The following is a 27413-nucleotide window of genomic DNA, read 5'->3' as shown; positions in this document are numbered from 1 at the left end:
TTGGAGATATTGAAGTGTATTAACCCACCACAGAGCTCGCGCAGGAGGGAGAATATGGAGCCTTTAACTTCGATCAGGCAGCTCACGGCACAGGTACATGAGTGGTATGCATATCTTTCAACTCTCCCTGTTTACTTTCACTTCAAGAAATGCATATTTTACATTGCTTATTTTGGTAACAGCCACAAGACAGACAGTTTTCTTGCACTGGCTTCACAATTTGTGACAAAGTAAAGATCACTGCACTTCCATACCTAACCTGTGCCTCACAATGTACCTGTGCCTCACAACGTACCTCTCAAGGTGGTTAATTAGACTTTTTATTTTACAAAATGTATATCAAGTTAAGTCAGTCAAATAATGTTAACCCTCCGTCACAGCTATTAAACAAGCATAGGATGTTCTTGTTCTTAGTGGTAGTTCGCTTACAATTATGAGCTTAGATAAGCTACAGACCACATTCTGATAAGTGTCAGTGTCTTGCGTTAATAGCACTAATTTTAAAATGTAGTGATATAGAACGAAAAATATTTAAACACTAGTAATGGCGAAATATAGGTTTAAAATACCTTGTGTTTTAGTGGCATCTTTCAGTCAAATGGCCATAGGCTGGGCGGGGCTTGCTACTGCGCATCTGGTGGGTTAATAGACTTCAATTTCGCCCCTGGAAGACCATCCTTCCAGTGGCTATCAGAGCTCCAGGCTCTAATAGCTACCCCTCCTTTTCTTACCTTTCATAAAGACAGGGCTACCCTTGGGACAAACCAGTCCTTCATGCCAAAGGTAGTCAGTGACCTGTCTCTCAATCAGGCCATCCACTTACCTGTTTTTTTTCCCAAACCCACAAAGGTGAAGTGACTGCACTTCATTCCCTGGATGTTCAGACAAATTAGATTCTACCTCTACCACATCAAGTGTCAGGAAGACTGACCAACTTTTCTTATCTTTCCACCCTAGAGCTCAAGGGAAGGCTGTGTCCAAACGGACCATTTCCACTTAGTAACAAGGTAATGGCCCTGGAGATCCAACACCGTGGTGAATCATTTCACGGTACAGTAAGAGCCCACTCCATTAGCCATGGCATCCTCGGGGGGGGTTCAAGGGCCTGGACACTGTTTTTCTTCTGGAGGCAATCACTTTCATACCTTTGCCAAACACTACACACTAGACTATCTTTAGGTCTAGGACTTGGTTCGTTAGACCTATCCTGCATGGATTCATAGAATCTACTTCCATAACGACCATGCCTTCAGTGAGCTTTGGCACTCTGCCTATATGCTGAGTACTGCAACATAGGAATAGAACGACATAGGAAAGTTGTGTAAAGAACTTAACATAACCATAGATGTCATCTTCCTTGTTGCAGTGTTCATACCCCCCCATCAGCTATTTTCTCCGTCTGGATGGCAATTGCTTGGCATTGCCCTATTAGGACTGGCTCCAACGTGAGGGCTGGTGCGTGTTGACATCACTTATGGCCCACATACTCCTACACCTGATGTGTCGTGCACCTAGGAGGGACTGAAAGGTTTTGGATACTGGCCATTCGTACACGAGACTAAGGGTAAACCCATATGCAGAATACTGCAACGTGAAAGATAATGACCTGTGTTTTATGCTGAGTTCTAGCGCAACTTTTCTTTTATGTGGGATGATTACTAGAATAATGCAGGTACCTGTTGACAAGACTTCAAACTTTACTGTTAAATTTGGAACAATGTGTATCCCATTTAATAGTGGTCCAAAACCTCAAAACCAGCATCTCGTAGGCTAAACTTCTCAGTCTTGGTTCAGGCCTTTATGGCTTAAGCCCACAGCCTTTCCTGCTACTACATTGTCACATTGGCCCCTCAGGCCAACCTCAGCTGCTTCCATTCATCCCACCCATACTCCGGAAGACTTCTCTTTCGTCAGATGAATCTCTAACCTACACATCCCAGTTAACTTCCCCGCTGGATTACTACTCCCCAGGTGACTCCCAAGAGGGAGACCCCCCTGACTTTCTTTTGGGGAAACTTGTGAAAGAGTATTTCAAGTAGGATGCTACACAGATGACAGAGGTTCAAACAAGGTAATTTGAACTACTCCAGGGGAGTTCCCCTCCCCCTCCACTCTTCTGCCTGTGATTCTAGCTTACCTGGACAAATTTGCATCGGCCTCAAAGACCCCCAAATCACAGCCTCCAGTTTCCAAAAGACAAGGTCCCTGGGCACATTCCTCATTCTGCCACCTATGGCAGATCCTGCAGTCATTCTAGTGGGCCCCGACAGTCAAGACTTGCCTTCCTCCTCCCTTCTGCCATCAGACCAGGACAGTGAAGTCATGGACAGACTGGAGGGGCGGTGTACACAACCTCCATGCTGGCCTTCAGGGCTATCTGTTATCAGACCCACGTGGTCAAATATGCCTTGGACGTGGTCTTTCAGGCAACTTTTCTCCATGCCTGACTCTACCAAGTCTCAGGTAGAATCTAAGCTGTCTTAAGCATCACAGGTTGGCAGACTAAAGTAACAGCTGTGATCTGGCTCAGGCTGCAGCCCCTCCCTGAGGATTTTAAAACCAAAATCTTGGATGCATCACTGGACAACAAATTCCTGTTTGGCAAACAACTCTGCTGAACTGTTCAAAAGCCTCCGGGAGGAAAAAAGCAAAACTTCAGGACCTCAGACATTTAGTGCTCTCCTGTACCCAAATTTTACAGAAACTACTCTGCCAAGACCACTTGTCAGGCGGGCCTCTGCTCCATGCACTTCTCAACACAGAAAAGGGTTTAGACACCCTCCCCAAGGGCAGCCCCTTCACAACCCACCACTAGGCAGCCCTTTCCTGATGGAAACTGTAATGCATAACTACCTAAGCCACTTTCCCTGTCCTCCTGCCTCAGTCTTCCCATCTGGAAGTCATTTCAGACCACTGGGTATTGGGGATAGTGGAAAAAGGGTACTTCGTGTCCTGGCAGGAAAAGCCCTGACCACAAATCCCCTTCCCACCCAAAAAGCAGCTGCATCTAATTTTCCCAGATCAATGATATACTTGCCCAAGGAACTATAAAGTTCCCTCTGGCCAAGAAGTGAGGGGGATTCTACTCCTGGCTCCTTCAAGTGACAAGACTGCCCTTGGAGGCCCATCCTAGATTTCTTTCCTAAATCTTTGACCACCCCTTTCAGAATGTTATCCCTTTAAACTTTTCTCCCACTATTGCCACCCAAGTCATTCATGGCAACTTTGGACTTGGAGGCATACCTCCACATACCCATTCATCCAAGCTACAGACTATATTTTGCTGGACCCTGTTCATGCTTTAAGTTTACTGCCTTGCCATTTGCTTTATCTATTGCACAAAGGGTCTTCACAAAATGTCTAGCCCCAGCAGTAGGCTACTGCAGAGCAAAAGACGTTCAGGTTTGCCCCTACCTAGACTTCTAGCAGAAGGCTTTCTCAAGAGTCACTATTCACTGTCCCTCCTTCAGATCTTGGGATTCGCCCTCAACCTGAGTCACCCCAGCCCAAAACTCTTTATGGGCTGCAGGATAAGAATGGACTTGAAAGCTTCCTTCCTCAGGACAAAGTATCCTCCGTAGTCTACCACTTCCGTGAGCTCATCCTGGTCAACCACATTTCAGCCAGGCAGTTAATGTGCCTTCTAGGCCTCAGGGCAGTTACAGTCTTTAGGTACCACTGGAATTTCCTCGTGCAGCCTGGCTAGAGGTGGCATAAAATCTGGTAACAACACAGCCACCCCCTGGACTTTCAGGTACTCTTCCTATCCTGCCTGAAGACTGAATTGAGGTGGTGAATCCAACAAGTACACCAGAACCCAGGCCTACCTCTGCAACCCACCAAACCATTACAATGCATGCACACATGTCGGATCTAGGGTGGGGATCCACTATGAACTCTAGGTGCAGGCTCAGTGGGAGCTGTTCCTTCAGAAAAAATGGGGAGATTCTAGCCCTACAGACTGCCTCTTATGCAGGTGGGCCCCCTCCAAATCTTCAGACAATACAACTAATGTGGTACATCAACTGGGGGGGCAGGTCCTACCTACTCTGCAGGCTTGCAAATCAAGCATGGGAGCTGGCTCCTCAGTAAATCATCCTACAGGCGTGCTGCATTCCATCCCAGGACAACCATCAGGCAGATGTTCTCAGCAGATCGTTCTCTCCACGTCATGAGTGGATGTTGCACAGAGATGTGTTCTTGGACATTGTCCACCAGTGGGGCACACCACAGATGTGTACCTCCCCTCAGAACAGACAATTGCAGCTCTTCTGCTCAAGGGACCCCTCCCCTCCATCCTGGAGACTGGATGCCTTCAGTCTCATGGGAGGGAATATCCCTTTATGCCTTCCTTCCCCACTCGTTCAGAAGGTGCTAAAAATCCAGAAAGACAAGCCAAAAAATCTTGCTGGTGACTCCCTATTGGTCAAGGCAGCATTGGTTCCCCCTTCTGTCTCTTGCCACTGGCATTCACAAGCAGATGGACATGCTCACACAACAGAGTCTCATTCATCCACACCCAGGGATGCTCTGCTTAACTCTGTGGGCAATAAACACTTGATCCGACACTGGTACTCTTAGGACTTGCCATCCATCATGCAGGAGGGCAGGAAACCCCTACTAGGAGATCCTATGTTTCCAAATGGCAAAGCTGCTCCAAGTGGTGTTTCCAAAGGTAAAGGGACTCCAAGCGAATGTTCCACTAGATGTTCTTCGTGTTTCACTGTTGCAGTCATTACATTTGGGTAATCTGCTGGCAGGTTGCCCTCAGTCGGCCTGAATTCCAAAGTCTTGGGTCCTGCATCGGTTGCTTTCTTCTCTTCCATGACGTCAGATCGTCAGGGGGTATAAAACCTGCAGCGGACACAATTTTCTTTAGTCTTTCTTGCCGTGTGGTTCCCGAAGCATTTTGCAAGTGCCTGTCAGCAGACTACTGAAATAGTTAGTTTCAGAACCGAAGTCTTCACTAAAGCCAAGTACCCTGTTGGGGAAACTTTTTTTTTCTTGCTTTTTACCGATGTCAGAAAAAGTTAATTGTATTTGTGGGAAGCAAATACCTAAAGTATTTCCACTTGTACTGTATTCCTTGCCTAGGCCCTGATCACAACGTGCCTGGCTGTCTGTGCTAGATTTAACCGACACTAAACGTCTGTATATTTTTGCATCCAAGTATTTTGGAAACATTTAACTACCCAGAAATGTTGGCTGATAGCAATCAACTACCGGAGTACATAAACACAAAGAAAAGGACAGAGGCAGTGGAGATCCAAAACCGAGCTTTCCTGAGCCAGTCGCTTGTTTGCTGGTACTCTGGTGCTTTCGCAGCCCCTGATGCCCGCTACCTTCAAGTTGCAGGCCTCTACCGACACCCATGTGGAGTCCGGCATGCCGCAAGATACTCAAGGTATTGGACTGGATGTTTCTTTCGGATGGGTCCGGAGCCTCTGAGCAGGCACCGGCTTCTGAGGGTGTATTCAGACCTCAACACTTGTATATCAGACAGCTGCAAAACCAAAGGCAAAGACGACTTTTAAAGCTAAAAAAACTATGCTTGAGCCACATGCACAGGCCTCTAGGCCTAAAGATGATCAAAATGGCTTAAGACCTTATTACATTGATCAGGGGTACCTATCCTCCTCCAGATAAGAGGCCTAGGCAAGACACTGATTATGAATTTTCATATTGGGTTTCTGTTTCTTCTGATTCCTCTTCTTATCAGGAATTATCTTTACCTCCCTATGAGGATTCTGATGCTGAGGAGTCTATCTGAATCTCCTCCAGAGGAGTATTCATTTGGAGAAACCTTGCATACTTTGAGGGAGCATTGCCACTTGGAGAGTAAGGGAGCATTTTCACTGGGAGAGTAAAAGACTTCTCAGTCAAAATATGCTCAGGTATTTCCTTCTCCCTCAGCCCAAGCCTTTAGCCATTCCCCCTGTTTTAGACATTGTGGATGTGTTTTCGGAGTCAAGCTTGTCCCGACTCCTTGCCTCCGGCTCCCAGTAAGCCTGACAGATATTACAGGGTCCTTGACTCGTATACATTTTTATTTAGCAACCCTGCTGCTGACCCTCCAACTATTTCACAGGGTCCAAAGGGAGTTACGGCCTCAACAGCAAAAAACCCTACCCCCTCTGACAGATTCAAGGGCACTAGACAGATGGGGGAAAAAAGGTTTACATCTGCAATCTTGGCAGTAAGGCCTTAAACTGTCAATTTCACATGCTTAAGTACCAACAACATGTTATGGGATTGCTGAAACAGAAAATTATTTCAGAATGTGCAGAAAATAAAGATTTGCAGAAATTATTGCATGCAGCTGAACAAGTTGGAAAGCATACTTTGCCATGTGGTTTTGATTCCTTAGAGGCCTCTGCAGGGCCGCAGTTACTGGATCTGTGATTAGGAAGCATGCCTGGTTAAAGAAATAAAATTGCTAGATGCACCTTTACAGCATGATTCTGTTTGGTATTAAGGCAGAAGAGGTTTTAAAGAAAATGGAAGACTAAGTCAAGTCTATGCAAACTGTTAAAAGACTTCTTACAAGTGCAGCCACCAAGATTCAGACACTGGCCTACAAAAACTTGGTACTTTCCTGTGTCAGAGCTCAAAGGGGCAAATCGAGATGTGCCCAAAGGGTTCCAGATACCAGGTGTAAGATTCATACAGGTCAAGGCAATGGGGCACATCTACCTCCAAATCAGGGGGAGATGAAGTGCAAACCTACAGAAAACAGTCCCAATGACCTCCCTCTGCCTACACCAAGCACTTATCTTTTGACAGCACCCTTAGGGGGAAAATTAGCACTTCTTGATCAAAATTGGTAGTTAATAACCCAGGACAAGTGGGTACTAAACATAGTATCACAGGGATACAGATTCCATTTCCACACTCTGCCAGTGGCAAACTGTTGGCCAGATCTGCCCAAAAAATCAATGGGCAGAGGCACAAACAGGTTGTCCTTCATGGCTGTGGGGGCCATTCAACCAGTTCCAGAACAGGAAAAAGGACAAGGTTTTTACTTGACTGTTCTTGGTACCCAGAAAGGACAAGGTCTGGTGGCCAGTACTGGATTTATCAATTTTGAACACCTACTTGAACATTCCAAAATTCAAAATGCTGACTTTGCAGCAGCTTCTGCCCATGCTGGGCAAGGATGCTTGGCTGGTGACAGACCTAAGAGGCATACCTGCATGTCCCAATAAGACAATCGTGCAGAAGATGCCTCAGATTCAAGGTTGGCTTAATGCATTGCCAATTCTCTGCACTGCCCTTTGGCTTATCTACTGCGCCCAAGTGCCTGGCACCAGTAATTGCATTTTGCAGATTAAGTATACAAATATATCCTTACTTGGACTCATTCAAGCAGAGAACAAGGACACTCTTCGACACCTGGCCTTTGTGAAAAGGCTTCTGACATGTCTAGGGTACACTAAACGAAAAGAAATTGCAGCTGGTACCCTTTCAAAAATAACATTCCTGGATGCAAGCTTGTAAACAACTGCCCAGGTGGCTTACCTTACGCCAGACAAAGGTAACTGACTACTTCAGTCTGGCAAAAACCCAGTCTTCTGCAAGACAAATTCTGCAGGCTGTGGGCTTCATGGCATCCTGCATCCTACTAATTCCATATGCAAGACTGCATATGAGTAAACTTCAATGGTACCTAAAGTTTTTTCTGGAAACAATTATTCCTCATTCCCTGTCTGCAAGAGGAGTTTCTGTGGTGGGCAAAGGCCTGTCACCAAAACATGGGACGGCCCTTCACTCTGCTGCCAGCCAAACCTTAACAGATTCATCGGATTATGCCTGGGGGGGTCCACATGGCAGGAAGATGCATTCAGGGAATATGGACACCAAAACAAATGCATCTACATATCAATCAAAGATGCTAGCTGTTCAAAATGCCTTAACAGCCTTCAAGAACTTGCTTCATCCAGGACAACTACTGATAGGCTGACAACACCACAGTCATGTATATAAATAAGGGCACACATACCCCCTTTGCAGATAGTCATGGCACTGTGGCACACTGCTTTGACCTACCAAATAAATCTTCAAGCTCAGTTCCTGCCAGGAAAACAAAACACTGGCAGACTAAGCAGAAACCTTATGGATCCTCACAAGTGGAAACTAAATCCATAAGTCTTCAGCATGATGAGAAATGGGGGAGCCCAGACATAGATCTATTTGCCTCTCCTCAAAATTATCAACTGAAAAGATTCTGCACAAGGACTTATCACAGACAAGCATGGAAAGTGAACGCCTATCCTTCAGTTGGAAAAACCTGTCAGTTTACGCCTTTCCTCCTCTGCCTCTTCTACCCAAGGTTCTCCTAAGTCAGACGAGAAGCCAAAGATATTAATTGCAGCAGACTGGCCCCACCAATACTGGTACCCAATCCTACAGAACTTGTCTCCATAACCAGCTTGGACCTTGCCTCAAACACCACAGCTACTGTCCCAGCAAAACAATCGGATCCTGCTCAATCCACTACAGACTTTAAACCTGGCAGCATGGCTAATCAGGTAATCAGACAGACACCTCTCAGTAAAGCTGTGGTGTCATTTTGGAAGCCGGAAGGCCTAGTACTAGAAAATCTTATGCTGACAAATGGAAGAGATTCTCTGCTTGGAATAGAGCACAAGGAACTGATACAGCAGAACCAAATATTCCTCTGATATTACAATACTTAACTGACACTTGACAAAAGCCTATTTTTTTCATCAATCAAAATCGATGCCTCTGCCATTTCGGCTCATTACAACAGAGCCACCAGTCTTTTCTCATCCTTTATTAAAGCAGTATCTTGGACTAGCCAAAAATGTAAGGCCCCCTAGAAGATCACCATTACCTGCATGGGACGTAAATTGTGTTGGAAAAACTCACTCCTGCCTCCATTTGAACCAGCTGCTACCACTGATATAAAGTTCTTATCATGGAAGACAGCTCTGCTACTAGCAATTCAGCAAGAAGATTTTTCAGAGCTACAGGCCCTCATGGCTGTAGAGCCTTTTATATTTTACCCAGGGTGTCTGAGGACAAATCCTACTTTTATGCTCAAGGTGGTTTCCAGTGTTGCTGCTAACCAAACAATTCATCTGCCAACTTTTTATCCAAATCCACAGAACAAAGGGGAAAGAATTCTGAATTCCTTGGACATTCAGACAGTTAAGATTCTACTTGAGCAGGACTAAAGCTCAAAGAAAAACTGAGCAATTACTGATGTCTTATGCTGCAGGATCAGAAGGAAAGGCCATTTCAAAGTGGATAAGCCACTGCATCTGTTACTTACACCATGGTAAACCTGTGCCCAAGGGCATTAGGTCATTCCACCAGAGCTGCAGCTACTTCAGCAGCCTTTCTCAGAGTACCAACCAAAGACATTCTAGAAGCAGCTGCTACTTGGGAGTTCTTTTCACACCTTTACAAAGCATTACCATTTGCCACTCTACTCAAAGTCCAGGGCAGGCTTTGCCACTGCAGTGCTGCAGGGCCTTATGACAGCACCTAATGCTGTTTAGCTCCAGCCTTCCAACCATAGCTTTGGGATTGTACTCAAGTGTAATGACTGCAACAGTGAAACACTAACATAGTACAGTTGTGTACACTTGCCTTAAATGTAGATTGTATTCACTGTTGCAGTCCAGGTTACCCTCCCGCCATCCCCCTGTCATTCTGAAGTTTGTTTCCTTCACTATCTTCTACAACCTATGTGGTGTATTTGCTTGTAAATGAAGGAAAAGTTTATAATGCATGTATTTGTGTGTGTATATATGTGTGTGTGTGTGTGTGTATATATGTGTGTGTGGAGGGTGGCCTAATGGTTAGTGTCTCTTGCAAACACAAGGTGCAGGGTTTGAGTCTCACAAGGGATAATTGGCAAAGCTTAAAATGGCTCGCAAGGGCAGTTAGCTTAGTACTAATCTATGAACCTATAATCTATGAACCTGTGTGTATGGGTCTACTTCTATTCACTGACTCCCATTACGTCGAACTTTCGTTTCACTGAAAGTTCATTACATCAAGCATTTTAGGTGGGGGGCTTCACCCCCCCCCACACACCCCCCAATGTGGGTGGCTGTGCCCCCCACACCCCCTACTATATATCAACTCCAGGGTCGCACAACATTGGGGAAGGGGGCAAATGCTTGTCGATGTAATGAACTTTCGGTGAAATGAAAGTTCGAAATGGGAGTCTGTGAATAGAAGTAGACCTGTGTGTGTGTACATGCACCTTTTTGAGGGCAAGAAAAACTAAAGAAAATGGCATCTGCTGCATGTTTTATACCCCTGACGTCATGGAAGAGAAGACTGCAACCGACGCAGGACCCAAGACTTTGGAATTCAGGCCGACTGGGGGCGGCCTGCCAGCAGATTACCCAAATGTAATGACTACAACAGTGAATACACTCTAACATCTACATTTATGGTAAGTGTACACAACTGTACTTACTAGCCTGTGTTGGTGTGCTCATAAAATCAGAACTTTCATACTCTTCTGCTATTTCAGCCTGCTTACCTTTGGACCCACCTCTTTCCAGGCTAATGTCACTGTTCCTAAAAGGAGATGTTCATAGTGTTACCCTGCTGCAGTCATCACACTTAGGTTATCCTGCCATCAGGCGGTCCCACAGTCTGCCTGAATTCCAAAGTCTTGGTCTGGCGTCTGTTGCTGTCGCTTCTTCCCTGACAGTGTGCCAGGGGTATATAAGAGGCATCCGCCATTTTCTTCGGTCTTTCTTGCCGTCCGAAGCAGAAGCAGTTTGCAAGTGCCGATCAGCCGACACCTGAGATTTTTGATTCTAATTTCAGTCCGAAGTCTTCAATAAAGCTAAGTACTCCGTTGGGGAACCTTTTCTTGCCTCAGTCCGATGTCAGAAAGTTAACAATTGCATTTCTTGTGGGAAGCAAATAACTCATAAGGATTTCCATTCCTATTGTATTCCTTGCCTAGGCCCAGACCACGACGTCACAGGTGTGTTTTGTGCTAGGTTTAATAAACGAACTATCAAACGCCGTTTTGACTTCGCACAACATTACTTTGGTAGGAAATTTAGTTATATCATGCCGTCAGAGCTGCCGACGACCGGCATACATAAAAAACGCAAGGATAAGGACAGGCATCCTAGGAACAAGCCAGACTCAGAGTCCTCTGCTGGGCCTGTCGCCGGCTCTCTGGTTTTCAGTGAGGCACCTAGCAGCCCCTGACTACCACAGAACTGGAACCCCAGACAGCTGCAGATTCTACTAGGCAGACGCAGCCATCTTCCGACACCAGAGCAGAAGTAGACCCTGGTGCAGTGGAAACCCCTTCGGTTGCAGAAGGTGTCTTCAGACAGACTACACTCGCCATTAAATCTTATGCTAAGCTTAAAACGCCTTTAAAACCTAAGACTGTACATCAGTCTACAGTTCAAGGCCCCATGCCTAAGAAACAGATGCTTAAGATGGCTGAAGATTTGATTACCCTAATCAGGGGTTCCCATTCCCCTCCAAGACAAGGAGGATTATGCTTCCTCTGACCAGGTTTCAATTTTCTCAGATTCTTCTGAGTAACAGGATTACACTTTTCCACCTTAAGACTCTGATGCTGAAGACTTTATTCCCTCAGCATCTCCCTCTGAAGACTACTCCTTTGGGGAAACTTTACATGTCCTTCAAGGATGCATCTGCAGTCCTAACAAATGGGTTGTCCTGGCCTCAGGCAGCCCTTCGGTCGGCCGGATTCCAAAGTCTGGGTCTGGCCTTGCACTTCACCCGACGTCATAGCTGCAGTTCTTCGGGTATAAAGGCATCAGCCGACGCCATTTTCCTCAGTCTTTCTTGCCGAGTGGCGCCCGAAGCAGAAGCTGTTCGCAAGTGCCGGTCGGTCAGATCCAGAGATTTACACTACCGAAGACTTCTAAAAAGCTAAGTACCCCGTTGCCTCAGCCGATGTCAGAAAAAGTGAATAATTGTTTAACTTGTGGGAAACAAATACCTCAAAGACTTCCACTCATACTGCCTACCTTGTTTAGGCCCAGACCACGACGTAGCAGCTTGTTCAGCCTGTGCTTCCTTCAACCGACGGATGCTTAGATGTCGGTCTGAGTTTGCAGAGGAGTTTTTCGGCTCCGCTTTTGCTTATATCATGCAGTTGGAGACTCCGACTTCACATTTAGCTAAAAAGCGTAAGGAAAAGGACCGACACTCGCGGTCTGCGGTTTTGGCCGAAACCGCGGTTAAGCCAACTGCGAGTGTCTCTTTCGGCTGAAACCGACTGCAGTTCTTCCTTCGGCCGAAAGCTTGCCTCCTACTGAGGCCTCTTCCAGCATGGCTGAAACTGCTACTGAATTACCTCCTGCTCTATTCAGTCTCTCAGGAATTAGCTGATACAATTCCCCTAGATGTATCTTCTCCTGCACGTGGTGCTGCTAGGCCCCCTGCATCCATGTCAATTAAGGCCTTTGCCAGGGCTAAAGCAGCAAAATCTTTCAAGGCCGTGCCTACTAAAGCCCCCTCTCACAGGCCTAGCTCCAGTTCTCAAATGCTTAGTCTAGCAGAGGATCTCATTTCTTTGATCAGGGGAACCCAGTCTCACCCTGATAGGGCCTCTCAACCCCCTCCAGAGAAGAGGCCTAGAGTAGAATCCCCTGAGCCAGTTTCTTGTTACTCCTCAGATGAGTCAGAAAACACAAACCCTCCAGAGGGCCCTTATTCTCCATATGAGGACTCTGATGCAGAAGACTCCATTCCTTCTGCCTCTCCTCCTGAGGAATTTCCTTTTGGGGAAACCTTGCATGCGATGAGGGAACAGTTTCAATGGCAGGGTCAGGATTTCTCAGACTCTAGGGAAAAGGCTTAGGACCTTTTTGCATTTGCCACAGCATAGGCCTTTAGCCATTCCTCCAGTACTTACTGTTGTAGATGATGCATTTAATGATGCTTGTACTGCTCCTGATTCACTCCCTCCGGCCCCTGCTAAGCCCGATAGATACTACAGGGTTCCGGACACACATAATCACTTGTATAAGGCTCCTTTTGCAGATCCTGAAACTATTTCACAGGGCCCCAAGGCGGTAGCAGCTACCTCTGCCAAAAACCCACTCCCCTCTGAAAGGGAATCCAGGGCCTTGGAGAGATGGGGTAAAAAGGTTTATACTTCTGCTACTCTTTCGGCTAGGGCCTTAAACTGTCAATTCCACATGATTCAGTATCAGGAATTTGTTAGATCAGTTAACTAAAAAGCTGTCCTCACCTGAACCCTTAGACAAAAAGTCTCTGCAGGAAATGGTACATAACATACAGCAGGTCAGTAATTCCTTAAAATGCAGCTATGATGCACTGGAGGCCTCACAGTGATAAAAAGGCATGCATGGTTAAAAGAGCAGTCCTTACCAGACCATGTAAAATCAAAGCTCCTAGATGCTCCCATGGATAAACACAATTTGTTTGGCTCCCCTGCACAGCAAGTGCTGAAGAAGGTGGAAGAGAAAGCAAAATCTGTACAGACTGTCAAGGATTTCTTACAGGTTCAGCCTCCAAGGTTTAGTAGGAACTGGCCTTCCAAGAATTGGTCCTTTCCAGACACCAGCAGAGCACAGAGAGGCAGGAATAGGCGCACAAGAGGCAGAGGTCAATCTAGAGGTGCCTACAGGGGACGTCAGTGGCAGCCTAACAACCAGCGAAGTACTGCTGCAGATCCAGCCACTGATTCCACAGGACAATCAGTGACTTGGCTCTGAAGCCGCCTACCAGGGAACAACTAGAAGCACCCTTAGGTGGAAAGCTAGCCTTATTCTCAGTAAACTGGCATTACATTACAGGAGACAAATGGATTTTACAGACAATAGACAAGGGTTACAGGTTTCACTTCCATACTCTACCAAGGAAGAGAGGAATGCCAAACCTACCTCCAAATCAAATGGCAAACGCTCTAGCACAAATAGACAACTTAAAAAGGATGAGAGCTATAGAAAAGGTACCATCTGTGGAACAAGGACAAGGATTTTACTCCAGACTTTTCCTAGTACCAAGGAAGGAAAATCAATGGAGACCTATTCTAGACCTGTCCGCTCTGAACACATACCTCATTGTCCCAAAATTCAAAATGCTGACTACAGCAGCTTCTTCCCATGCTGGGCAAGGAGTCTTGGCTGGTAACTCTAGATCTCAAGGAGGCATACCTGCACGTCCCCATACGACCAAATTGCAGAAGATACCTCCGATTTCTTGCAGGATCAGAGCATTATCAATTCTCAGCATTGCCTTTTGGCTTATCTACTGCGCCTAGAGTATTCACGAAATGCCTGGCATCAGTAATTGCATATTGCAGGCTTCAGGGAATTCAAATTTACCCTTACCTGGACGACTGCCTGTTACAAGCGGACAACAAAAACAAATTGACAAAAGATTTGAAAAGGGTCATTCATCTACTGCAAGCCTTGGGATACACAGTCAATATAAAAAAGTCAAGACTGTTGCCATCCCAAAGGATAACTTTCTTGGGTGCAGAACTGGACACATCAAATCAAATGGCATCCCTCACAGCAGAGTAACAAAAGCACCTTCCACTCTACTTCATGGCATTAACAACGCAGAACCAGCTTACAGCAAGGAAAGTCCTGCAAGCCCTGGGTTACATGGCATCCTGCATAATATTGATCCCACATGCCAGACTACATATGAGGAAGTTGCAATGGTACCTCAGGAATTTATGGTCTCAGCACAAGCACAGCCTAGAAACCCAAATTCCAATGATTCCATGCCTGAAGCAAGAATTCCGATGGTGGGCTCAGGCCTGCCAATTGAACAAAGGACTGCCTTTCCACAGCCCTCAACCAAGCCAGACTATCACCACAGACGCCTCAGACCTCGGTTGGGGGGCACATGCTGGACAAGTGCATACAAGGCTTATGGACACAAGACCAGCTGAACCTACATATAAACCAAAAAGAGATGCTGGCAGTAAAACTGGCAATTCAGGCATTCAGACCGTTTCTCCAACAGGGACAATTACTGATAAGGACGGACAATACCACAGTTATGTGGTATATCAACAAACAGGGAGGGACACATTCATATCCTCTATGCCGGATGGCAATGGATCTCTGGAATGTGGCCCTAAGCCTCAACATACAGCTCAAGGCAATATTTGTGCCAGGAAAAGAAAACATACTAGCAGACATCTTAAGCAGGACTACCACGGATGTCCACGAATGGATGCTGCATCCAGACATCTTCAAATCCATCACAAGGAAATGGGGACTACCAGAAATAGACTTATTCGCATCCCCACACAATCACCAATTGAAAAAATTCTGCACGAGGACATACCACCCACTTGCTCGGAAGGTGGACTCCCTATCTTTCACTTGGGAAAACCTGTCAGCATATGCATTCCCACCTCTTCCTCTGATGCACAAGGTGCTACTGAAGATCAAAGACCAGCCAAAGATCGTCCTGATAGCTCCAGACTGGCCGAGGCAGCACTGGTACCCACTACTGAGGAGTATGTCTCGGGAACACGCATGGCCTCTACCCCTGGTTCCTCTGCTAACACAGAACTACAAAGCCCTGCATCCGAACCTGAAAACACTGCAGCTAGCTGCTTGGAGAATTGCATAAGACAAAATAACCCAGTATTATCTCAAAGGGTTAAAGACATTATCTTGGAAGCTCGCAGACCCTCATCAAGAAAAACTTACTCAGCAAAATGGAAAAGATATCTCTCGGAGTGCAGCAAAAGCGCAGAACGTAGCACTGGTAAATATAGCTAACATCCTGGAATACTTAGCAGAGCATTTCCACAATGGCCTGTCTTACTCTTCCATTAAGATTCATGCGTCTGCTATTTCAGCAGAATACAACATGGATCCTCCAGTTTTCTCTCATCCTCTACTCAGGCAGTTTCTGAGAGGAATTAAAAATGTAAAGCCACCAAGGAAGCCACCATTACCTGCATGGGACTTGAACTTTGTACTAGAAAAGTTGACACTTCCCCCTTTTGAACCAGCAGCAACAGCAGACTTACAGTACTTATGGAAAACTGCTTTCCTGCTTGCAATCACTTCAGCAAGAAGGGTTTCTGAATTACAGGCATTAATGGCAGTACAGCCCTTCCTTATCTTCCATCAGGATCGAGTATCCATGAGAACTAATCCTACCTTTATGCCAAAGGTGGTTTCCAGAGTATCTTTAAACCGAGCAATCCACCTACCTACATTCTTCCCCAACCCACAGAACAGGGGGGAAAGACTGCTGCATACCTTGGATGTGCATAGGCAATTGCGCTACTACTTGGACAGAACCAAGAACAATAGAAAAACTGACCAGCTTCTGGTAGCATATGCCACAGGAATGGAAGGAAAAGCAATTTCAAAACAGACAATCTCAAAAGTGGATAGGAAATTGCATTAGATTTTGTTATTCTTATGGAAAAGCAACTCCAGAAAATCAGACCTCACTCCACAAGGGCTACAGCCACTACTACAGCTTTTTTACGAGGAGTGGCCACAAAAGACATTTTAGAGGCTGCTACTTGGAGCTCCGTGTATACATTTGCCAAGCATTATAATCTACCTTTATACTCCAGATCCCGAGCAGGTTTTGCCACTGCTGTTTTGCAAGGGATCTTGACTACACCATAATCTTGTTAGGGCCTCCTCCCCCAGTTTGGCTATGGTATTCTACCCATTTGTTAGGACTGCAGATGCATCCTTGAAGGACTTAGTACAGTTTTGTACCTACCATAAATGTAGATGTCAGAGAGGCATGCATCTGCAGTCAGGATTACCCACCCTCCTTCCCCTCTGTGGTACTCCTAGGGTATGTGCCCATCTTGTAGCTAGCTGGGGGAATCTATTATGGTGTATTTGTTTGTATATATCTATATACATCTTATTTCTATTTGCTCTCTGTTTGGAAACATTTGCATTTATCCAAATTAGGCCTTCCTAGAGGGCATCTGGGGCAAGAAACACTGAGGAAAATGGCGTCGGCTGATGCCTTTATACCCGAAGAACTGCAGCTATGACGTCGGTTGAAGTGCGACACCAGCCGAGGCCAGACCCAGACTTTGGAATCCGGCCGACCGAAGGGCTGCCTGAGGCCAGGACAACCCATTTGTTAGGACTGCAGATGCATGCCTCTCGGACATCTACATTTATGGTAGGTGCAAAACTGTACTATACCATGAGGGAACATTTCCACTGGGAAGGCCAGTACTACTATGATTCTAAGAAAAGGCTCAGAGTTCCTTTTACTACCCCAGCACAGACCTCTTGCTATCCCAGTTTAAATCCAGACTCTCTACCTCCTGCTCCAGCTAAACTAGACCGATACTACAGAGTACTTGACTCACTCAAATTCCTTTATAAAAGCCCTGTGGCTGACCCAGAAACCATTTCCCAGGGTCCTAAGGGAGCTAAAGCTTCTATGGCTAAAAATCCTGTGCTCTCTGAAAGGGATTCCAGGGCCCTAGATAGATGAAAGAAAATATACACCTCAGCAACTCTGGCTATGAGCGCATTAAATTGTCAGTTTCACATGCTGAAATATCAGCAATTCCTAATGTCTCAATTAAAACAAAAAATGAGCACACATACTGAACAATCTGAATTCAAGGAAATGCAGGATCTGTTGCATGCAGCTGAACAGGTGGGCAAACATACTTTACAATGCGGATTTGATTCGTTAGAAGCTTCCTGTAGAGCAGCTGTTACTGGCTCTGTCATACGTAAACATGCTTGGTTAAAAGAACAAACCCTTCCTGATCATAAAGAAAAATTATTGGATGCACCTTTACAGCAGGATGTCGTCTTTGGTGTCAAAGCAGAAGGTTTTAAAGAAAATGGAGGATAAGGCAAAGTCTATGCAGACGGTTAAGGATTTTTGCAGGTACAACCCCCTCGTTTCAGCAGAAATTGGCCAACAAAAAAAACTGGTCCTTTCCAGCTTTTGACAGATCACAGAAGGGCAAATACAGACACCCAAGGGGCAGAGGTCAGTCACAAGGCCCTTACAAACCTCGCCAATGGGGTACTGCTACCCAGAAAGGAGACTACAGGCCCCAAGCTAGCAGAAGACAAGACTCAATCCTCAAACTACCAAGCAAATCTCTCCTGGCAGCTCCCTTGTTAGGAAAATTAGCATTTTTTGCAGACAGCTGGCACATCGACACAAAGACAAATTGGTCCTAAACATTGTCCCTCAAGGATACAGATTCCACTTTCATACCTTACCAAGGATAAAAGGAATGCCAAACCTGCCACCAAATCAATGGGCAGAGGCACAAAAAAATTACAGCTCTCATGGACATGAGAGCCATTCAACAGGTACCTACACGAGCAAGGACAAGGATTTTACTTGAGACGCTTTCTAGTCCCAAGAAAGGACAAAGCATGGAGACCCATTCTGGATCTTTCAATTCTGAACACTTATTTGCAAGTACCAAAATTCAAGATGCTAACACTACAGCAGCTTCTTCCCATGCTGGGCAAGAATGCTTGGCTAGTAACAGACCTGAAGGAGGCATACCTGCATATCCCTATCGGACAAAATTGCAGAAGATACCTCTGCTTCATTGCAGGTTCAACGCATTATCAATTCTCTGCACTGTCCTTCGGCTTATTTACTGCTCCCAGGGTCTTCACAAAATGCCTGGCACCAGTAATCGCATACTGCAGACAGAGGAATTCAAATATACCCATACCTGGACGACTGTCTTATTCAAGCAGAAAGCAAGGATATTCTTTTAAAGCATCTGGCATTTGTCAAACACCCAAGTTGCCTAGGGTACATAGTAAACGAAAAATCAAAACTAGTGCCCTCACAAAACAATATTCCTGGGTGCCAGGTTGAATAAAACGGCCCAGATGGCTTATCTCATGCCAGACAAACGCAACAGCTGACTCAATATTTCAAAATAATGGCAACAAAGACAACTCCCTGCAAGAAAAATTCTGCAGGCCTTGGGATTCATGTCATCTTGCATACTTACTAATACCATTTGCAAAACTGCGTATGAGGAAATTACAATGGTACCTGAAAAGCGTATGGACTCTGCACAGCCGCAGCTTGGAAAAAATACCACTCATTCCCTGCCTTCGACAGGAGTTTCTATGGTGGGCACAGGCATGTCACCTCAACAAGGGTCAGCCTTTCACCTTACCCACAGCCAGGATGCATCGGACTATGCCTGGGGAGCACACATGGCAGGACAGTGCATTCACTGCAAATGGACTACAGATCAGAGGCATCTGCATATCAGGCAAAAAAATGCTAGCAGTACAGAATGCAAATGCTAGCAGTACAGAATGCCCTAACAGCTTTCAAGGACCTCTTACACCCAGGACAACTAATAGACTGACAATACCACAGTAATGTGGTACATAAGGGGGCACACATTCCTACCATCTATGCAGGCAAGCAATGACCTTGTGGAAGGTTCAATTACAAGCAGTTCCTGCCAGGAAAGAAACCTTGGCAGACTACCTAAGCAGAAACATCATGGATCCACACGAGTGGAAACTAGATCCACAAGTATTTGCAATGATTGCTCAAAAACAGGTATGCCCACACGCACCTGTTTGCAAGCCCCCAAAACTACCAACTTCAAACATTTTGCACAAGGACATTCCATCCACAAGCTTGGAAAGTGGACGCCCTCTCATTCAGTTGGAAAACATTAACAGTGTATGCCTTTCCTCCACTGCCTGTTCTAGCAAAGGTACTGCTGAAAGTCTGATTAGAGGCGCCACAAATGATGCTCATTGCACCAGACTGGCCACGCCAACATTGGTATCCAATTCTAAGGAACATGGCCCACCATGGATTTTACCGCAAATTCTTCACCTGCTCACCCAGCGAGACAATCAGATTCTACACAGCCAGCTCTAGACTTTAAACCTGGCTGCATGGCAAATTACCTAAACCAGCCAGCACCTCTATCCAAAGCGGTTATGGGTGTCATTCTGGAGGCCCAGCATCAGGAAAACCTATTCAGACAAATGGACAAGATTTTGCACCTGGAACCAGCCTAAAGGCTAAAATACCCTTGATCCAAACATTCCTCAGATTCTACAATATTTAACAGATGTTGCACAAAACTTTCCTTTCCATCTATTAAGATCAACACCTCAATTTCAGCTCATTACAACACTGATCCTCCTTTATCCTCACATCCACTCCCAAGACAGTACCTCAGAGGGGCTGAACATAAGACCGCCAAGTAGAGCACCAACACCTACTTGGGATCTCAACTTTGTTCTGGAAAAGCTTACACTGCCGCCCTTTGAACCAGCTTTTTCAGCGGATTTAAAATTTCTTTCATGGAAAATTGCCCTGCTACTAGCAATAACCTCAACTAGAAGAGTCTCCGCTACAGGCACTAATGGCAGTGGAGCCTTTCCTCATTTTATCAAGACAGTCTCTATGAACTAACCCTTCCTTTATGCCAAAGGTGGTATCCAGTGTGGCCCTAAACCAAACCATTCATTTGCCCACCTTTTTCCCAAATCCCCAGAACAAAGACTCCACTCTTTGGACATTCACAGGCAATTACGTTGCTACTTGGATAAAACTAAGGCTTTCAGGAAAAACTAACCAGCTTTTTGTAGCCTATGCTACAGGATCACAAGGAAAAGCCATCTCAAAACAGACCATTTCTAAATGGGTAGGGCATTGCATACGTTTCTGCTGCACGCATCCTGGGTAACTGGTACCTGCTAACATTAGGTCCCACTTCACCAGGGCTACAGCTACATCAGCAACCTTTCTCAAGGGAGTGCCAACCAAGGATATTCTGGAAGCTGCAACTTGAGTTCAGTGCACACCTTCACCAAACACCATCACTTACCTCTATATTCTAAGACTAGAGCTGGTTTTGCCGCTGCAGTTTAGCAGGGCTTACTATGAACATAGTACAGTTTGAAAAACTGAAGAAAATGGCATCTGATGCCTCTTGTATACCCCTGGCGGACGCCGGACCAAGACTTTGTAATTCAGGCCGACTGCCGGACCGCCTGACGGCAGGATAACCCAAGTGTGACTGCAGCAGGGAGAAAACTCTTAACATCTACATTTATGGTAGGTACAAAACTGTATTTCCCTCCATGTCAGACCACTAAAGAAACCTACACCCCTACTTGGGATGAACTACGTATTGGAGAAACTAAATATTGCCCCTTTGAACCATCAAGCTCTGCAGATGTGCACCTGGAAAACTGTCATTAGTAGCCATTCAGCCAGAACGGTTTCTGAACTTCAAGCACTCTTGGCATCCCCACCCTACAGAAACTTCCACAAACGTAGGGTGACTCTTTGCACCAATCCCTCCATGCCAGATGTGGTCAGTTAACTGTCCCTCAGTCAGACCATGCATTTACCCTTTCCTTCTGCCTATGCAGAACTGTTCACACAAACCCTGTACGAGCAGGTTAATGGCTGCACCCACTAGGTAGTACAGAACTAACTCAAAAAGCCACCATGGTGAAATCTGAAAATCAATCTGCTCTATATAACAAGAGGAAGAAAATCATTGCAAAAATTAAGTGTAGCACTCGGCAGGATAAAAGCACTCTAAACGCTGAACAAAAAATCTACCCAAGCCCAATTTGAGGAGAGCTTTGCTTCCCAGGCCAAGGACAACCACAAAGCATTCTTTAGCTATATCAACCTCTCACACTACACAATTGTGTGCAGAGCTCATTGTAAATGGAGCCACCTATAGTGAGCCTGGAGGTACAGCAAACCTCTTGGCTGAAATTCAACTCCAACTTTACTCTCTCCCCTTCAACGTTCCCTCAGGAAATGCCAAATTAACTCCCCTGCTGTCACTAGGGAACAGGTCCTTAATGCCCCCTCTAAGACCAAGAACACTGCATCAGTGGACCCAGACAATATCCCAGGATGCCTTCTAAAACAGCATGAAACACTACCCATCATGACTTCTGGAATTACTCCACACAGGCTTCATGCCTCATGAATGGAGAGAAGCGGCAGTCATCCCTCTGCAGAAAGGTTGGCCAACTACAGACCCACAAGTCTGTTTTGTATGTGAAACCATGGAAAGAATCCTCAGATTATCAATAGTTATAGTAAACCTGCCAACCCAGTTTGTCCAGGGTAGATCATGTGTACTCAACCTGATGGACTTCTTTGCAAAGGTCAAAGCAATGGATGAAGGCAAAATCATTTGCATGGCCTACCTTGACCTAGCCAAGGCATTTGACACAGTACTCCAGTTAGGCATTGTTAAACTCAGAGGTTATGTAGAAACCCGTATGTCACCCAGTGAGTAGCCAACTGGCTCACAGGACCCAGGAAGTTAAAATTGGAGTCCACCTCTACAGAGGCTAGTCAAGTGTCCCTCTGGATCGGTCTTTGGACTGCTCCGTTTTGGCCTTGACTTCTCAGAAGTCAAGGCCAATGTCTGGTCTCTGGCTGACTAAATTTGCAAATTGCAATTCAGGAGCAATCATTGAATCTCACTGACCCAAACTGGTGCCAGAGCCATGGACTAAAACTACATGGCAAAAAATCCATAGTGGTATCCTTTGGGAAGTTGGTATACCATGGATGGATGACAACACACCCCTTAGGGTGGACCAAGTAGTCAAGGACTTGAAATGCAGTAGTCTAGCCTTTGATCATCACATGCCTACAGTGGTGAAGAAATCATTCTGTTCAACTTACGAATAAAGGTATGGCATCTTAATTCCAAGGAAGTAATTGTTCCACTGTTTTCTGCATTCATCAGACCCATCATTGTGTATAGTCCCTTTTATATGTACCTAATCGGGCTTATCCAACAGCTGGAATGTCCACAGAGGTTCCTCACTAAAAAAAATACTGGGCATAAGTAATGTCCTATACAGACTGCCTCAAGGCCCTATTCCTGTATTCTGTTTTCATCCGGCTTTTGAGGGGAGATCTATGCTTGGCATACATGGCATTGACACCACTCTGGACTTCTTGCATATCCATGAAATGGCACCAGAATTACCCGTTCTAAAGACTTAAACCATGCCTGTGATGTAAATAGGACCTGCTGGGGGGAGGGGTACTGCTGAGGGGAGAAGGGGTAAATAGGACCTGCTGGGGAGAGGGGGTAATCGGGGGTAAGGATCTTAGATTACCCCATCTATGGAACAAGCAAAGTTGCTTCCTAACCCGATTCAGTGCAGCTTGGGCAATTGGATGGGAAACTGGAAATTCATCCCTGGTTTGACACCTATGTATCTAATGGACTCTGCTAACCGCTTAATCACCCAGGCCCATGCTTACACTTGTCAAGGAACTTGTCAGATTTGGTATGCATGGCTAGGCTTAAAAAGGCCCTTGTGAACACAGGTTCATAGGCGTTTACTATGCCAATGTAAGTTTGGGTTAGTGAGTTTCACAACTAATTTTTGATGGATTTGCTATGATAGTGGCTTCTTTTTATGGGGGGAGGTGTCTTGACTCTTTCCAGTCAGTTTTCTGCATTGAGAAACGACATTGTTTTTCCTTTTGGCTTTTCCTGGTTAGGGGTCGCCACAGCAGAGCTCCAGTCCGCTAATGATTGGCAGTCGCTTTTTATGGTTCAGAGTTGCCAGCATATTGGTAATAAAATATGGTCTGTGATGCAGTATGGGCTTGCTCACTCCTGTTTTCTAGCTTCCCTTCCCCTTTTAGTATCTTTCTAAAATTGATTTAGTGGCACTTTGTATGGGTGGGGGTAGCTCCGAGTTGTTTTGCTTTTAGACTGCTTCCCTCTGAGCCAGTTCGTTCCACCTAAAGTTGTGTAATGTGACTCTAGTGTTTCAGACTGGGGGCAACATCAGTATGTTCAGCAAGCAGGGAGCAGTGGAAAAGTGTCAGCTGGGCTTAAATGGGTGACATGATCTGAAGGAGCCTAGCCTGCTTGGAGTCATCTGCAAAAGTTTTGTAAGTTGGCTGGGTGTCTCTAGTACACAATTCCCAACAGTATAGGGAGTGCCAGTGCTCCCCTGGCAGGTTTGAGGATGGATAGTCTGCTGACACTTCCATTGCTGGGCAAGGAAGTTCCCTTCAGGGGGTAAAAGATTCTGCTTAAGTGCCATTTTGTCTGTATTATGTAGTGTATAGAGATTTTCAGTTGGCAGTGCATTCAGTGGCAGCTGCTGGTTTATACTGAGTATATGTATTTTGCCTTTTCCTCCCGCTCTGCATGAGGGTGGGTCAGACAATGAGAGGCTCGCATGCATGCGTGCATGATGTGTGTCACAGGAAGAGGAGTTCCCCAAGAAAGTAAGCTCCAGAAATGCTTGAGGTAGATATTATAGAAGAAATTCTGTAGTTTTTTTTTTTGGGGGGGGGGGGGGCACTGAACTGTTTACAAAATAGAACCGGTCTTCACAGGTAGGATATATCCAGGGGGCTGTAGATGTGCTAGAATGTTAACTTGTGTTTTTTTCTGTTTTAGGAGCCACCTTTGGGTAATGTTCAGACTCCTGGTGCAGTACCAGATGTTGCTGCTATTAAAACTGAGGATTCTTCTCAACCAATTGTAATCAAAACTGAGGATAGCCCACCACTTGCTGCAGTTATCAAAACTGAAAATACAGGTCCGTGGCCCATTGAAATACCTACAGATTCTTCCATTCCAAGCAACCTTCCTGGAGTTGGTGGAGATGGAATTCAAGATGTGGAAAGATCTAGTCGTTGCGAAGTGTGTTTGAAGGCTGGTGAACTGCTGACTTGTTCTCAGTGTGAGAGAAAGTTCCACACGCACTGTCACATTCCAGAACTGCATGAGTTCCCTAGGTAAGTATTAAACTGTTTTGGTCCTGAGGTTTATCTCTTGGATATGAATATAGGTTATTTCACTAAGCCAGCACTTTAAGTGGGGGTTTTAAAACTCAAACTGGACATTTGCATCTTTAGGTTAAATTTGCATCTTTAGGTTACTGTGAATAGCATAAAATACAGTAACATTGCACCTCCCAGTCATTTCAAGAGCAAGACTTTCTTGGAACCATCCCGTAACAGGCATTTTTTGTGCTGACTGATCCAGGTTCTAACTAGCCCAAAGTAAACCTTTCAAAGTGAAGTAACTATCTGGCTGTAATAAAATGACAGTAATGCAGAAAAACACTCTACTGGATGTTATCTTGACAAATGTACCTCACAAATTCCCAAGTATTGTACTGTAGGGAGTAGACTATACATCTCCATATGGTCACATCTAAAGCTGGCAGGGTGGATTCTTGTACTGTCCAAGACTGCCCCCCCCTTGGGATTTTCAGATCCTCTGCCAGGAGGCCAGGTAGCAGAAGGGACAGCAGCTGCTAGAAGCAAAGCTGCACCAGTTATCTGCTATCTAGCTACTTTACAGCTCTAGCCTCCTTATATTTCCCTCTGATACACCACCTGCTAATTTGCCATCCAGTCTTTGGCCCTACCTTTGCAGCAGGATTTTGAGGATGGACTGTCGGCTAACACTTGAGCAGGTTAAGTTCTTTTCAGGATGGAAAACTGACCATTTTTGTAGCTAATTTTTTTAGTATTTTTAAAAGCAATCCTTTATTCTCAACTAGAAGAAATAAGTCATTAAAACTGATTTAAACTTGCATGTTTTACTTCTGGGGCCGGATGACTGTTGACTATAGCTGCCAGGCTTCCTTGGGGAATCTGGCACTTTTTTCAGCTTCAGCATGGAACAACATACTGGATTATCTTTTCTTGGGTCCATGAAAATTACTTAATAGTGTTTTGCCACCATAGGCTTCTGCTGCAGAGAAGCTTTAGATGGGTGAGATTGCTCTTTTTCTGGCTCCTTGAGCCATCTTTTCCTCGTTCATTGTTCTGTATCCCTAGAGCCACCATTGACCAGAGGTTACATGTCGTTTACAGCTGTTAGGATACCCTTGGCAGGCAAAATAGACTTGTTGGTCTTGGGAGAAGGGCATCAAATTATGTTTAGCCAGAATGTGACTTTCCCTAGAGTTTTTTTTTTTTTTCAGGCAAAAGTGGGTTTGCTATTTTGGAAATTAGTGTTAATTTAATAGTGTTTTCTTGTAATTTTGCTTGGATTTCCCAAATTAATCCATTTCGCTATGAATTGGATTTTCCAGAACCTACTTTCCTGTCACTTCAGCTTTGAAGGATGTTTGTCACAGCCTGTAATTTGCCTGACTGTCAGCCCTGCTGTCCCAAGAAAGCAGGTTGTATAATGTTCTTAGATTTTTATGTGCTCATCCCATATCAAGCCTGGCAACTATGCTTTCAACCCAGCTTTTGCAAAATATTTAACTGTCCTTCACCCAAGTGATTTTTTGAGGTGTGCAACATACTTTTCTAAGGGGGAAAGCTGTTTGGGAACCAGATGGAGTTGGTAACTGCCATCCCTTGACTTGAGGCTTTGTCTATCCCAACCTCAGAACTCCCCAAGACTGTTTGCCTTAGCCAGTTATACCAGAGTCCCCTGCCTAATCTATCCAGGTCTCACCACATAAGACTTTATGAATTTGAGCCCAGCCTGGAAGAGACCTGAACCTTTCTCTTCTGGGAAGTGAAAAAGGGACCCCCTGAAACTGATTCCTCAGTCTAAGGATTGAGACTTGTATGTCTAGCATCTTCCCTCAGTGTTGTGCAGACTTATCACTCTTTCCACTTGATGGATTATCCTTTGGCAGTTCCCTTCATAGAATGAGGGAATTTTTCAGTAGATTATCTGGAATTCTCCCAAGCTAACTGTAGAAAGCCATTGAGCTTTCCTGCCCCCCAGACAATTTCATGGATTAATTTGACTGGGTGCAGTCCCGCGCCCGATTAGGATGGGTCCAGGCTGTTCCAGGGTGTCTCCAGGGGTTGAGCAAGACAAACAGGCAGAAACGACGAGTTGATGAACAGAGCAGGCAGAGAAAGGTCTCAGGCTAGGGAGGCTTGATGCGGTCTATTTTCACAACGGTTCTTTAGACTCGAGGCAAAGTCTTCTGTTTAGGGGAGTTTCTGAGGTAGCAGGCAGAAACTTTGAGTAGGCTTTTCAAACTGCTATTCCCTCTCCCCCAGGCTAAACTTTCAGAGGTAACTATTACTCAAGCTCTTAAGATCTTAGTTAGAGCCTCTCCTTCTTAGGATAGCCTGTGCCTTTTGGTAATTTTAAACAGCTTCAAGTTTGGCAGGAATCTTCTCTTTGGTTCTGCTTCTGAAAGATTCGCCGAAGCAGAAGGGTTGATTCTTCATTGATGAGGTTCTACTGGTGGGCCCTTCTGATGGCTTCGATGGCTGGGCATCAGAGAGGCTGCAGTTTTCCAGGGGTTCTGCAGGATCACTCGTTATTCCATTTCAGGCTTCTGGGAATTTCCATTTTTAGGATTTCAGAATTCTTGCCACTGGCACCTCACGATGCCTGGTTGGTTTGAGATGTTTCTGCATTCAGGAGGAAACCCCATTCTTTATTCCCTGCT

At 45.4% G+C, this 27413-nt stretch overlaps 1 protein-coding gene across 2 annotated transcripts in view; it reads left to right on the top strand.

Annotated features, from left to right (window-relative positions):
• The window catches only part of TRIM28 (tripartite motif containing 28), a 689781-nt gene that overhangs the window by 262986 nt on the left and 399382 nt on the right, over positions 1-27413 (top strand). For both annotated transcript variants that reach the window (XM_044058953.1, XM_044058952.1), the window contains exon 13: positions 24428-24768. In XM_044058953.1, the coding sequence (XP_043914888.1) occupies positions 24428-24768 (341 nt within the window). The remainder of the gene's footprint in view (positions 1-24427; positions 24769-27413) is intronic.

This window comes from Protopterus annectens, chromosome 17.part0, assembly GCF_019279795.1.
Source record: "Protopterus annectens isolate FY-2018-M chromosome 17.part0, PAN1.0, whole genome shotgun sequence".
Lineage (NCBI taxonomy): Eukaryota > Metazoa > Chordata > Ceratodontiformes > Protopteridae > Protopterus > Protopterus annectens.
The sequence above is the reverse complement of the archived record's forward strand: the minus strand, read 5'-3'. Positions and strand labels throughout refer to the sequence as shown.